General features: G+C 40.7%; 1 protein-coding gene across 13 annotated transcripts in view; it reads left to right on the top strand.

Moving 5' to 3' along the window:
- The window catches only part of ABLIM1 (actin binding LIM protein 1), a 182,314-nt gene that overhangs the window by 41,044 nt on the left and 126,054 nt on the right, over positions 1 to 15,216 (top strand). For 2 of the 13 annotated variants that reach the window (XM_040702465.2, XM_046942952.1), the window contains exon 1: positions 9,698 to 9,857. The exons of 10 other annotated variants lie outside the window; for them this stretch is intronic. In XM_040702465.2, coding sequence (XP_040558399.1) covers positions 9,818 to 9,857 — 40 coding nt within the window. In that variant the 5' untranslated portion in view covers positions 9,698 to 9,817. Of the gene's footprint in view, positions 1 to 6,701; positions 6,939 to 9,697; positions 9,858 to 15,216 lie in introns of those variants that run through there. One more of the 13 variants, XM_046942953.1, reaches the window with a different exon arrangement.

Genomic DNA, 15,216 nt, shown 5'->3' with positions numbered 1-15,216 from the left:
CACTTTTATGGGGTAATTCTAAGAGATGTGCAGTGGTGGGTTGGTTTTTTTTTCTTTTCAGTCATCTGTCTGCTCAGATGCCAAGTGTTGTTGCCTTCCCGAGAGTCACAGTCCCTGCTGCTGAACTGACTGTTTCCACCACTGTGCTTCTGTGGAATATGACAGTAATGAGACTTACTGCGGATGAGATTATGCACCCAGATCACACATGAAGGGCTGGTTCCCACTGCGATAGGCACCACCAGGTCATAAAATACTCGGGTAACTTAAAGCCTTGCTTGTGAAGCAGTAGCTATACTGGGCAAAAGACGTGGAGAGTTATGTGTGGAAATAGTCCAGGAGCTGAAGGCAGTGCAAGCTGTGGCTGTCTGCTAATTAAGTTGTTTTTGTTCCTGCAGTAGCAGGATGTGTGCTGGCAGACTGTCAGCAGCTGCTGCGTGCTAGCAGTGGTCCAGGCTGCTTACTGCCTCTCTGCTGCCTAGCGTTCTCCCAGAGCTTGTGTAGGTGATTCTCGTGCTATTCTGAGGACAGCCAAACCTTATCTCACATATTTCAAGGCTGGAGGCGTTGGCTCTCCATTCTAGAATAGGCGCTGTCATCTCTGAACATAGGGCTGTTTTTCACAGTCCTCTGGTGGGGCAACCAAGGGCATAATCTGACTGTCACTTTGACTGGGCAACAGCATAAGCTTGTTTGTCCAAACTTGCTTCCGAGCCTGAGAGTATTTGCTTGCAGAGGCCTTACTGCTCCAGTGTAGGGTTTTACACAGGGAAAAGAAGCTTAAGTAGGAATTCACTTAGGGACTTTGAAACCGTCTTCATCAAAGGTATTTTTTCCTTAAAAAGAAATTTGGTTTTCCTGAACTGCAAACAAGAGTGATCTCTGCATGCAGGTCTGGAACACGCGTTTTGATATGCGTATTTTTTGTTGGAGAAGAGTAAAGTTGAGTAGGCGCCTTTTGGAGAAGCCAGGATTTTTCATCTGACTTCTCCTTATATGCTAGCGTTCTTTATTTTTAAAACAGTCTCCACAGGACAAGAAAGCTCTTAAGTTTTTTGTTTTGTTTTTTTTTTTAATGTGGTTTTACCCAGTAACACTACTAGCATAGAGGAGCAGTGTTTTTAATTTCTGACTGAGTTATATGCATATCAGGATATAGGTGCCACTAATTATAACCACGAGACAAACCCTGGGAATAATTGAAGAACAGTAAGAATGACTGTGATGGCCCCGCATGTTTATTGAGTTTGGAAGTTGCTTTGTACACTCAGATTTGCTGAAGCTGACCTTTGGGAAATGAGACTGTCCTTTGAGAGGTCCTGGAGTGACTGCTGTGCAAATTAGTTGGTGGTAATAACGAAGGGTATGTGTAGGTCTGGTGCGACAGGTGGTTGGGAGGTCAGGTTCAACTCAACCAGAGATTTTGGAAGGAAGTTGGCTATGGTGCTCTGGTACCTCTCAAAATAGAATATAAGAGGTATGGAGATGAGAAGAACGAAATCTAAAGTCTTTTGACAAAAAAATCAATCACTCTGAATTCAAAGTCTTAGAACCAATATGGCATTTAAGGGTTTTTTAGATTGATGGGTGATATCATGCTTCAATATTATTTTAGATCGATGAGGAAAGAAAGATCATTGTAGATTTAGTCCAGGGATGACCAGTAGAATAACACTGGTGTTGCAAAAGAACAGTCCAAAATGAATCTTGAAGCAAACAATGAAATTAAGCCTAGCAATGAGCTAGGGTTTAAGATTCAAAATAGAAATCAATGTGCAGCTGAAAATAGTTCTGAACTGGAAAAATTAATGACACTATAATAAAGTTATCTGGAAACTGAGCTTCCAGGAATCTGTGTAGAGGTGTCTACGTGAAGTGGACAAATGCTGAGAGAGTGTGGAGCAAGGGATTTGTGTTTCCAGTGTAGGTGTCTGTGAAGTATGTGTTATTCAGCTTTTCGAATCCCTGATCAGAGGCACATACTCTGCGTGGAATTTGTTTTGAACTGCATTCTTTGGCAATGCAGTTGACCTTGAGCTAGGCTTCTAATTCCCTTTAGTGCATGTAAACAACCTGTTAAAAGGCCAAACCATTGATTGGCTTTTTTTTAAACTCTTAATTTGTCATGGAACAAATGTGAAGCCTATGATAGAAAGTGGCAGAATTAGTGTGTGGGTGTCATATGTGCATAAACTGCTAAGTGTTCAGTCAAATGCCAGATAAATTTCATTGGCTTGGATTCATTTTTGTTCATAAAACTGTTCCATGAGTTCTCGGATGCTAAAAGGTGGGATTGTTTTCTGATTCATCCGGGGTGGATGGCTAATTATAACAGCTCATTCTTTAAATAGGCGAAACGGACTACACCCTAGCTGCTTTCTGTTCTCTGCAGGAGAGTAGATTTGCAAGAGTGCAGCTGGTAGATCAAGGGAAGTGACTGCTCTGTGCTCAACACTGAGGGTTTCCTCTGGAAGAGTTTCCAGTCTTACCTTCCTGCCTGCTCCTCTCAGTCTATGCAGGAGGAATGCAGACGAGTTAGGCAGAGTGCGTGGCCTGCATGATAAGCCTGAGGACTTTGGTGCACAGTGCAAGGATGGAAGGTAGCAGTCACAAACTGCATCAAGAGAAATCCTGGCTGAATAGAATGATTTTTTTTTTTCCCCAGTAAGTGTGTTTGAGCCCTTGGTAAGACTGCCAAGAGACTCTGCACTCTCCATCTTTGGAGATGGAACAAGGTCCTAAGCAACCTGATCTGGTTTTAAAAGTAGCCCTACCTTGGACAGAAAATTGAACAAGAAAGATATCTGCAGGCTTCCCTGCTAGTCTGATCTGTTCTGTACCTCATTTGTGACTCCGAGGTGCTGAATGCAGCGGCTTCTGCCCTTCAGCAGTCCAATGCAGGCATTGTGGTCTGCAGTCGGTAGACAAAAGCTGTAATTTTTCTTAGGCTGAAGTCTTCATCCTTACTCGGTGTCACATGAGACAGCAAGAATATCAGTGAGATGTCTGTAAAAGCACTAGCTGTAAGATGGAATCTGTCCCTTCAGGATTTCAGACAATTGAACTTTCGGGATTCACATAACCAGCGATCTTTGTCTTTACCTTCTTGCACATTCATTGCTCTTGCTTGTTGGGGCTGTTCACTTTGAAGTATATTCTCCTGTTGGTAAGTGACCTGGCAGGTGTGTGATGACCAATGTGAATTTCCATATTTTTTGTCTCTTGTCCCACATACAAGTCCTGACTGGAATTCCACTTATTCTAGCAGAACATGTGGGTTGTAAGTAGGAAGGAACTGCCCTCAGGTGAGCTCCCAGTACTCCCAGTGTATGGTTTGTAATGCATGAGGCACTGATAATAGGAATAGCAATATTGAACTACTGATTAGGTATGGCAGGTAGCATTGAGCGTGATGCTGGACTTTGAAACAGGGATAATAAGTAGAACTACAGATTCTGTGAGGCATCCCTGGTGCATTTTAAGTAACAAGAAGCAAATGTTATTACCGTACTTCTAAGTAAAACATGTAGGTATAACAGCAAGTGAATGTGAGTTAAAAGAAGAGTAACTCTCCCTCTCCTTTCACCTAGCACTGTGTATCAAGTTTAATCCTGCATTTTCCTGACAGTTGAACTTTTTTATGACTGATGTGTTAGATGAGCAGAGTGCTGATGCTCCTGATGTCTGTTATGTTAGCACTTTCAGTTTCCTCTGCTTACCATAACAAAATAACACCACCACATTACTTATTCAGATTGTATATTGACACCCTGATATTTTCCACAATGCTCCTGATGGGTGTTGAAATTGATTTAAAAAAAACAAAAACAAAACCCTCTTTCTTAGAAATCTGCATTACGTTGCTTTAATCACTGTGATGAGAAAGAAAATGCTCCTGGTGTGTAGTCACATCTCATACATAGTATTGTCAGTGGTAATAAAATTTTAATGAAAGAATTTTTAATCTAATCCAATAGGCTGTGATAAAAATTGCCTTGCGGGGGGAAAAAAGAGCTATACAGTATCATCTGAATTCTTCCAGTGTTCTTCCGTATCAACTGCACTTAATACTTAAAGGCTTTTATGGCACTCCACGTGTTTTAACTGCTTTGGATTCATGCCTTCTAGCAAATCTTCAAGCCTTATTCTTCAGATGCTGATGATTTCTCTAACCAACAGTTACCATAAAAAGAGAGGCAACTACATTGTACTCCATTGTTCATTTGTTGTCATTTTTAATATTCCTGTGGGTGTATCTGTACATAAACAATCAAACAAAAACTAAACTGAACAACTGCCTTGTGGGTTCCTGCCCAGAGTGTTACTGTACGTAGGCTCTGCCTCTGGTCTGAAGCGTGCAAATTTAGATATAATCAATTCCTTTCTCTTTATGCCTTATTTTTGCTTCCTGTCCGGTGTTTATCTCACCTGTACAGATTTTCTCTGTAGGTTAGAGGAAACATTAACGTTAGAGGAAAGTTGCTGTGTATTTATAGACTTATGTCCAGTGGTGCCTTAACCACAGTAGGAGCCAGTAGGCGTTACTGAAATAAAAATGGCTCCACTTTTTGTTTTCTCCCAGAACAATGCTGTGGTTATTCTGGAAGTGTAAAGCATGCCAACTGAATGGAACACTCATTTGAACAGTCTTAATGACAAAACTTAACCGTTGTTTTTTTTCACTCTGGGTGCAGAACAGCTTAACGCAAGAGTGACTGATGAGGGGTCTTTTTCACATGGTAACATAAAACATGGCAAATTTGTAAGCTTGAATTTTTTTTTTTGAGAAATTACTAAGGTGGAAAAGATTGTTCATACACCAGAAGAACATAGGGATCTGCTAATGAAGTGTACTGATGACAACTTTGGGAGGCAAATTGAGTGACAAGTTGAGATGAGCATATGGTACAGAGCTGTTGAGGGTAAATCATAGAAACAGGTTAAATTTATGTATTTTAATAAATAATAAACATAAATCTAAGTATTAATTTTAGTAACTAAAAGATCTTTGTGCACTTGAGGAAAAAGAAGGACTTTTGCTGTGCGGTAGGAGTTGATCAGTGGGGGGGGAACGTTTGATCTCCAAGCTACCCATTTGTGATCTGTTGCTTGGCACCTGAGAGCCAATTTGGGTAAGCAGTCGATATCAGCGAGTTCCCAACTGCATTTCAGGCTGGGAGAGCACAGAGGGAGGTTATTGTAGCTCGGCAAATGTTTAGGTAAGGAAAAGACAAAACTTGCTCAGTAAACCTTAAAGTGCAGTGGGAGAGTGCTGTTTTAGTTTTAGAAGCTATTTAATGCACGATTTATTACAACTGAAATATTTGCATATCTTGCAATAATACAGTGAAATCCCAGTAGAATTGACTCAGCCTCCATCCTTCCTGCATGGGTATGTTGGGGGATGTGCTGTTTACTCCCTCTTTTTACCTTCTGATAGTGATCTTCTTAAGGACAAGGATGCTTGGGCTCTTTCATCAGGGCTGTTACTAGCTCAGTCTGCAACCTTGGGAAGTGATTTGGCATCTGTATGGGTGGAATGTTTAAAATAAGGTGCTTAAAATTAGACACCTTAATATAAACAACTTGGAGTCTAGCAGATGTAAGGGCTTGTTAGAAAAAAATACTGCTGTTTTTTTTATGTGTAGAATGAAGCATACTGAGAGATAAACATTTCTAAAATCTCTGTGCGGAGAAAGCATGTAAAGAAACATTATTTGATTTACTTCTGTTTTGTTTTTCCTGAGGATAAACAAATTTGGGTCTTGAACTCATTAAATCAGCAGGTGATAGGCTTAAAAGCAAAAAGAGAAAAGAAAAAAGCTATTTTGGAAGTGTTTATTTCTACAGCACTGGAGTGCAAGATGGAGCCCAGTACTTCAGAGCATAGAGCAATGGAAAGGAGGGAGGTATTTCAGAAGAAACTGGAAGAATTTGGAGTAAGTAGGTGCCTTGGTAGCTGATAAGCAGCAATCAGGAGGCAGCCCACATTTTTACTGCAGTGTGTGAGAGAATTGAGGAGGATTGCTCATTATTGGCCCTGGTTCACGTGCTTTTTTTCTTCAGCACTTGCTCTTCACTGCTAGAAGAAGTATTGCAGGTTTTATATCTTTGTTTATGCCTTAGCAAATTTGACTGCCATGCACATCAATTAATGCTTTTAAAACACTGAGATCATCAAATGAAATGGATGTGCAAGAATTTCAAGTGGTGTCTGAAGGGGGAGGAAGGTCTTGAGCTACAGAGATCCAATTTTCTGCTGTTGGCCCAAACCCCTTTCACAGTGCACGTATCTACAGGCTGCTGCTGCACCGGATTCTGGAGATGTCTGCCTATTAGTAGTTCTGTGTTAATATAGGCCTTCTTTTAAAGCCTTGTGACAGCTTACAAAATGCTCTAGGATACAGTAGGATGAAAGGTACATAAATACATGTAAAATGTTATAATTAGGATGCATTAGCAATGCGCAAGGAAGGAGGGTTTGCCTGTCTACGTTTTGTATCTATAAAGCTTAGTTACTCTGGAACACAGAGTGCATGGCATAACACTTGTTCCAAGCAGTTACACTTGCAAATAATTGCTATTCACAAGCACTGAGGAAGTTATTGTAAACTTGTTTCTGCTGGGAGACAGAGTCATTGGCAGAGATGCAGACTTCACAGGATGGGGAAACATTCTGAAGAGTCACCACAGGCAGCAGTACATGAGAAGGAGAGTAACTAGAGATCAGCAGTGCCAGGCCAGGCTGGGAAGGTGAGGGAAATTGCTTGCTGGTGCAGCAAGGAAGAGTGAGCTTGTGATTTCCATCGGAGATCTGTTGGTTCTGTTTCTGGCCCATTTGAGCCAGCTCAGGTGACAAAACTGTGTCATCTCCTGCATATTCTGTTATATGTGGGTCTTGGAGTGAGGAGAAATAAGAAAAGCTATGAAGGAACAAGGTAAGTTAATTTTCTTATAGTAAGAGCTTATTGGTCTCCCTTAAAATCTCAGTCGTCTTTTTCTCTTTTTTAAAATAATTTTCTCAAGACAGAGGGTTGAATGGCTGGGATTGGGATTCCTGAGGCTGACTCAGTTCCTAAATTGAGCATTGAATTTTGTGATCCTGAGCAGATTACTTAAGATAGGTGAAGTGTTTTCCTCATCTGTAGCAGGAAAATAATAGCTCAACAGGGATAAAATCTTCCAGGAAGCAGGTTGAGCTAATACAATCCAGTGCTGTCTAGAAAGAAGTGCTTTGGAAACTTGAAGGAGAGGTAATGATGCCTTGCATGTCTCCCACCAAACACAACAGGAATTTGCTGCCTCGTGAATCTGTGGCTGTCTGAAATGTCTGATAACAGTCTTGGTTAACACACTTACAGGAAGTAGCAGGTAGTTTGTGTTTCTGGAAGCTTCTATTTGGATTACATGATGGCTGGAGCGGGGGAAAAAGGCATTAAAAGAAAATCTAAATCACATAAGTGTGCTTTTCAACTTAACAGTTTTCAAATTGTTGGTCTGTGTGATGGAGTCCCTGAGAACATTGTTGCCTTTCTGTTCTTCTGGCATGGCCCTTGCAGCATGGGGATTGATTATGCTCAGCCAATTTGCAGTAACTACAACAAGCCTGAGAACTGTGTAGGATGGGGTAAGCTGAATCCAGTGAAATTGCTGGAGAGCTGATAGTCAGCAAGTCTCTCCTGAGCTTTAATAGCCAACAAAACTGTCTCTCTGCTGAGCATGACGGACTACAGTAGTTCAGTCTTGTCACTTCGTGAGATTTGCATGTTTTTTTTATGAGGACAGCATACACTTTTTATGGTAGCAGACTCCAGAGTTTTTGGAGGTTGGACCTCTAGCGTAAGGGAACACAGCATGTGAGAACTGATCTCTTCTCACGTGGGTACTGAATTACCCCAAAATGTAACAGTTCAAAATTGACATGTAATCAGCTTATGTTACAGAGGAGATATGTGTGTATGTACATAGCTATACAGAAGACTTAATAATGGCTCAAATATAGCATCTAATGCTATAGCTACTAATAATACGCAGCTAGCATGAGTACGATGACTTGCACTACATGTAGATGTGTACTGAATCATTCTCAACTTCCTTCTTTCATCTCTTCACCAAAGCCAGAACGATACAGTTGTGGTTAGCTGCGTAAGCTGCAGTGGTGTAGTCCAGGAATTTGCCTCTTAACGAGGGCAGAAGAACTTGTTTCCCATAGACCCACTGAGCTCCTCTACACAATTGTACTGGAGACAGGTACACAGTAAGTTGTGTCTAGGAGCAGAGTAGCCATACGTGCATGCTGAAGGTCAGTGCTTTCTGTGCTTTCATTTCTTTCTTGTCTGTAGAAAAGACAAAGTAATTGTATCTGCCTACCACATCAAAGTGATAGTAATGGTAATTAAAGTGTGGAGTGTCTTAATTATTAAAAAGAAAGGTGGGGGTGGCTGGAGAGAAAGCAGTATTTCTGTCGAGCTAATCATTTTCTGTCAGGCACACTGAAGTCCAAATGCAGTGTACTACCTGCCCTGCACTGTTTTTAATTGGGCAGCAAATAAATGTATAAGGCCGGAGGAGGAGAATGCCAGACTGAGAATAAAGGAAGAGAGAGACCAGATGCTGTGTCAGTGCTTACATCTCTCTGTGCGTCTGTATGAGTGTGTTTTTAATACTCTGGTTGAGAAGATGACAGTTCAGTGTGGAGAAAATGAAGTCAAGACTTCAGAAAATTCAGGATTTAATGATCAAAGCAGAGAATTTGAAGTGGTTGGCCAAAATTTGGATGTAGTAGATTTTACCCAGGAAACCAGAATCTTGCCTGCATGCTTCCAAGGTCAATGTGTTACAGCTGCTCTGTCCTTCCCTCTCACTTCATTTCAGGGAGTAGAACTCAAAGCTACTCACCGGTATCTTAGCAGAGGGAAGAAGAGAATGCATGGTTTAGGTGGTATAGGTGGGAACTGAAGATATGGAAGCAGTTAAAGACAGCTCTAGGCTTTGATAGACAACCTAAAAGACACAGAGAGGAACTTGGAAAGCTGACAAACAGAAAGGAACAGAAAGTATTTCTGGCAGTGGTGTTCTGAGGAGGCTGTTACATGCAGGTAAGGCAGGCCTGATGGATGTTGACGATGTCGGACACAAATTTGTCAGAAAAAAAGATATATTAATTCAGCTGCTTATGGAACAGTCTGTGCAGCTGCGTAGAAGGAAGTGCCTGGAAGTTTACACTTGTAGTCAGCCTAATTACCTATGTCCGGGTGGGACATTGTGGGAACCTAGGGAAGATGCATGGGACTTTGGCTATGATTGCTGTGTTTATGGAAAGTGTCAAAACAGTGTCTCTTTGAACCCCATCTGACTGTTTTATTTAGGTGCAATAGATTCAAAAGGGAAGAACAGTGGAGTGAAGATGAAGTGAATCAGCCGTAGGACAAAATTATGTCTACTTGCAGTAAGCCTTTGTGGCAATCTAGGATCCCTTTGCATGCATGAAAAAGCAAGCTGTCAGTAATATCAGCTGCTTTGAGATGGTCCATACACTGAAACATACCACTGTTTGAAAGACAACGTACTGTGGTCTTGATGATGAATTGAATATCTGGAGGAAAATACTCACTCTTCCTTTAAACTGTTTGGGAACATGGACACACCTATTTTGCTAGGGCCACTCCCTTTAGTACTGCTCAACCCAGGAAATATTAGGAGTGAAGCCATAAAGTGAGCCATCTCTGAAGGATCTCTGCTGTTTCTCTGGCTTTATATCTGCACAGTGAAAGACGTAGCTTCTGAGCTCCAGAAACGTTACTGCTTGAGAACACAAATGGAACTAGAAATTCATCAGAGCTCTGCAAATGGCAAAGGTTTGTCCTGGGCTCCGCTGTGTAAATCTCTACTGATAAATTACATAGGTTAAAACATTGACAGGACATTTGTTGTTGGCTTTTAGGAGGGAAAACAGTTCTGTTGGACTGAAATTTGCAGGTTTCTTGGTAATTTTGTTCTTTTACTGGTTGGGTGGTTAAACACCTCCTGGTTTGGTGTATTTTATGAACGGTGGACTTTGTTACGTGGCTGAGCAATGTGTGCGTGTGTCCATGTGCTTCTCTCCTGGAGTACATTTTTCAGTGTGAGGAGTGGAACTTGGTGGGATAAAACAGACTTGTTGAGCTCTGACCCCACATGTGTGTTTGTGGAAGCTCTTTGCTTCTGCTCTGTAGTTTTTCTGCCTTCTAGGTAGAGATGATGACAGCATGTTATTGCAGTGAAGTAGGTTTTGTATAAAGAAGTTCTAATACTCTTTTGTAGCAGAAGGTGACATAAAAAATTCAAAGTATTGTTAATTCTTTGAATGGGAAGCTGATAACTTGATCTGTGCTGTTTGAGGGCAGCTTGCTTTGGAATTTAATGTGAGGAAATGTTACTGTACAATCTGTGACTTACTGACTAAGCACACCTATGAGGTTTTGGCTGTCCTACAACTGTCTGTCACTCCTGTTTGCTTTTGCAGAGGGCAGGCAGCAGGATGTTGAGCAGCTGTTGCTGGTAAGCAGAGCTTTTTCCTTGTTAAAAGGTGCTGCAGGTAGGATGGGGCAGCACAGACTGCTGACGTGCAGCAACCTGCAGGGAGCGAGGAGGAGATAAAGTATTTTGCTTCTAAACACCAAAAGGGCATTGGGTACACTTTCAGTGGTAATTTACAATCAACAGATACAAAGTGAATGATGCATCCGAGAGGCTGCAAATCTTAATTCATTTCTTAATCATTTCTCGTTTTTAATTCCAGAGTCTTAGAAAAAGGTGAGGGAAGAGGCATCATTATAAAAAGATATGTTTAATTTTCTTAGTAGCTCAAGTGTGGGTAGTTGCTTACTCTGTTGTGCTTGGACAGATTCACGAACTTTCAGGCCCCTATTTGACTTCAGAGATAAGAGCTGGAAGAAGTAAAGTCTATTTTTTTCTTCATATTCTCTAATCCAATATTCATTTATTTAAAATAATGTCTCAGATGTCATTTATCTTTGTGGGTGTGGAGCTTAAGAAGGTACTGGTGGACATGCTTCGTATGCAGCTCTGAAAACTACTGAGTTAAAAAGAAAAAAAGTTAAAAAATAACAAATATCCAAACTCTCTACCTGTTTATAACAACTGTTTCTAACAACAAAAGGAAATGTTTTCCATTGCTAATTAGTCTTTGTAGGCCAAACACTTAACCTAATGTTGAGCTAGATGTAACTGTTTTATTTCTGTTTTGTCTCTCAATGTTTACTGAATTAAGTGTGCAAAATTGCTCTTTCCTCATTATTTCTATGCAATTTTATTTCTAAATTCTATTTCAGCTTGATTACAAGAATTAATCCCCACAGAAGTGCAAGTTGATAGCATTTGGTTAAAATTGGCTATTTCTGTGTTGCTGTGATGTGGAAAACTGCCGTGTCATTACATGGACGTACCGATGAAATGAGCATCTGTCCAAGTCCAGTGGGGATTCGTTCTACTGAGGTTAGGCTGAATATGTCGTTCTCCATTTTGTGAGCAGATACATGGAGAATAGGGCAAGTCTAACTCGTATCTCTGCCTGCTTTGGCTAGTGTGGACAACTCCTGTGTAAATGCAGAAATCTCTTCTCCTTGTTAAGATCCTAGCAGATAAAGTCCTGACTACCACACTGATAATGCACAGGAGGGAAGATGGATGACTTCTCCCTGCTGCTCTGTTATTGGCGCTTTCTGTTCCCTAACATTAGGAGGAAGTTGAGAGTCCTTTGGAAATCTTACAGAGAGAGAGAAGCTTTCTGAGATGTGCATTTGTCATTTCATTGAAGACATGTTGTTTTGTTTTACTTTATTTCTGTTTGTGGGTTGTTTTTTTTTTTTTTGCTGGCTTTCACATTTTATAACAACGATCCTCTGATTCTTTGCCAGGTGTCTATTCTGAGTTGGAAGGCCTGACATTGCTCTGATCATAATCTGTTAAGCAGCTGATTTATTTTACTTCATATTGAATAATTAATTAATTGAATCTAGGATTTTGATTAATCCTGGGATTAAATGGAAAGGTTTGGATTCCTTAGGAAGGCTAAGTGTGCGTGTGTGGGAAATCAATAAGAGAAAACCACTACAAAACAATAGGTTATCTTTTAGTTCATTCATAGATAAAAATGAAATAACTAGAAGCTGCCAACTAGTTTCAGTTGGAAAATATGCACAACATATGTTTATAACATAAGGTTCTCTACTGATAAATCTTGTGCTGGTCAGCACTGTTTTAACTGATTCATCTGAAAATATTGCTCAGTACTGCTTGAAGTGTTTGATCAATCAGCTTTCATTAGCACAGCCTGACAGGTTGGCTGACATGCTTACTTTCCTTTGTAGATGTTCTTGTTGTTTTCTTGCTGTTCTCAGTTGCAGAGCTATTCCTATAGCGTACCAGAGCAAGGCATGTAGAGTATAAATACCAGAAGGAGTGATGAAGCTGAATTTGAAAAGTTTATACAAGGGAAAAGGCTCTTTTGTCACTAATACATGTCAGTGAAAAATCTGTCTATTAAATGAGTACTACAGTGGTAATGTTGGCAACATCAACTCAAACTCAGCTCTGTGCTAAACTAAGGGAGTGTCTGCAAAAACAAAAAGCACAAAACCCACACCAAAACAAACAGAAAACTCTGATATGTGCTTGTAATAGTTGGTTGCACTCTACATGAACTGAAGGATTGGACCTCCCATTGTGGGGTAACTGTCTATATGCCATGTCTAATGTATTGTAAACACTAGGAACTACAGAGAATCTGTGATGGTGAGAAAGAATGCAGCGGTAGATTGTCTCTTGAAGATGACAAGGGCCATCTTGACTTTAAACTGTTTTAGTTATAGGTTTTTTTTTAATGAACCCTTTTGATGAGAGTTAATTTGCTGGAACAACTGTTTTATGTTTTGTTTTTAGTGGCCCAAGACTTATATGACCTTAACTGCCAAAAAAAAAATAAGGCATACAACAAACCTCAGTAGATGGCATACAGTCAAGCAATGGCAGGATAAGATCAAGAACTCACTGCTATAGAAATACTACTCTAAATCATTGTTGCAAATATAATATGGTACATATTATACATAGTCAGACAATCAGCATTGTGGTCTTAGATTCTTTGTAGCTGTTCCAGTTAACTCATTCACCTTTCCTGTAGTTTGTAATACCACTAGTACAGTTTTCTCAGTATTGTAGGACTTCATTTCCATTCTTTTATTTCAAAATGCTAAGCTTGCTAGATGTCAAATGCCCCGCACTTCCACTGTGGGATCAAGACTCGTGATTTAGTCCTATCTTTGAGTAGTATTTGATAGGCATGGCTGCAGTGTTGTACATGTGCTGTGCTGAACAGCATTGCTAAAGATCAAACAGGCTGTATCTGCCTTCAAGTCAGGTGCTCATTTCTCCATTTCAACATCCTGGAAGCTCAGTATGTTTCTGTGACTTGCTTTTTCTGTTGGTGCCAGATTACAAATGTAATTTCAGCAGAGCTTCCTCTTAACTATCTTGATTTAAAAAAAAAAAAATAACAGTAAAGACAAAGTGAGGCCATCAGGAGGACCAAAACCTCAGGTTGCCAAGTACAAATAGTTATGTTTTATGTTATACATCATTTCATGTCATGAATAAATTGAACTAAATTCCAGCTCTTTTCCCTGCCCCGTCAGTGTACTTTCAGAAGCGCCCAGGCCTCGTGGCTCCTGGCACAGAGCGTGGGCCCGTGTGAGGAGGCAGCAGCTGTTGGGGCCCACATTGTGCTTACCTGGCAGTTTATCCATTTCTGACATGGGCTCAATCACTTGTATGTGCACAGCTGATTTGTTAACCAGAAGATAGTGCTGACCATAAGAGGAAGAAGGATTCAGTGGTGCTGTAGGATTTATTTAATTACAAAGCAAAGATTAGTCAACACAGTGTATTTAAAGCTGCTTTTAGTAGGAGTGTTGGCAGTGGATGAACTGATCTGATGTCATTTCTGGCATCCCCGAGCAGCGCCACACTTTCCATTATATTGGGAGGTAACCTCTATTCTTAGTTCTATTTTTGATAAACGTAGACAAAAACTTTGCAGCAGCTCCTGTTAGTGGACTAAATTAACCTTTGTAGCAGGAAGAGGGAATGAATCCCTTTCAGTGCTTTGGAGCTAGTGGAGGGCAGTCTGATGCAAAAGTTGTCTTAGAGCTATGCTGTGCTCCAAATAGGGCTGTGGTGTTGGAAACCCTGGCATTTGCATGCAACAACAGAAATACGTACGTCACTCTGAAAGTAATGCCTCCTATTTATTTGTATGGAAACTACAACAGATACAAAAAGCATAATCACGTTGTTTGGTAGAGCGAATTCTCAGCTACAAAATGCTATTTCACTGTTTTTCACAGTCATCACCAATATCTATGCATGTTCACCAGTGATGAATAAGAGCCTGCATGCCATGCTTGTTAAAATCTGCACCAGTAGAGGTGACCCACTGTCACTATCGCCACTGCTGAAATGCGCCATCCATCACCTCATTGTGCCCACATCCATTGTTTTGTCTCCATGAACGTTCAGCAAGCATCAATGGCTGTCAGTGGGTGATGCTTTTTCCACATGGAGGAACTGAGTGTCACATCTTTGCTTTCATGTACACTTCAGTGTCAGACACCATTCTGCAGGGTTTCCCCTCTGCTGCCATCTGTCACACAGCAACAAAATGTAGCAGGGTATTGGTGGGAAGGTTCAACTTCTGCTGCCTTACCACAAACATCTGCCTCTGATGTCATGGACCAACATCATAACATAGGAGGCATTACTTTCGGAGCATCCCCTCATACTTAGATGTGTTTGAGATGACGAGCTGATTCTGTACCTGCAGCAGGAAATCTGTGGCTTGGAGAGAATGGGAAATTTCCAGCAAAGGTGTTCTGCACTGAAGCTCTGCAGTGATGTAGGGAAGATTATTTTTTTCTAATTCAAGTTCTGTGTTCAATGTTTGAGTGAATTTGCTGTGCATATTCCTATAACTACATGACTGGCCAGAGGAGAGAATATAATGATACCCAGTTTATTTTAGTACATGACGTGAAGAGTGGTGTTTTCTTTGATGTCATGCCTATGGCACATCACACTTTAAACAGATACAGGAAACAAATGCAAGGGTTGAAAGAAGGCCGGGGTTACAGCTTTGATCTCTTTCCTTCCCAACCTATT

Source organism: Gallus gallus, chromosome 6 (assembly GCF_016699485.2).
Source record: "Gallus gallus isolate bGalGal1 chromosome 6, bGalGal1.mat.broiler.GRCg7b, whole genome shotgun sequence".
In the NCBI taxonomy this organism is placed as follows: Eukaryota; Metazoa; Chordata; class Aves; order Galliformes; family Phasianidae; genus Gallus; species Gallus gallus.
The sequence above is the reverse complement of the archived record's forward strand: the minus strand, read 5'-3'. Positions and strand labels throughout refer to the sequence as shown.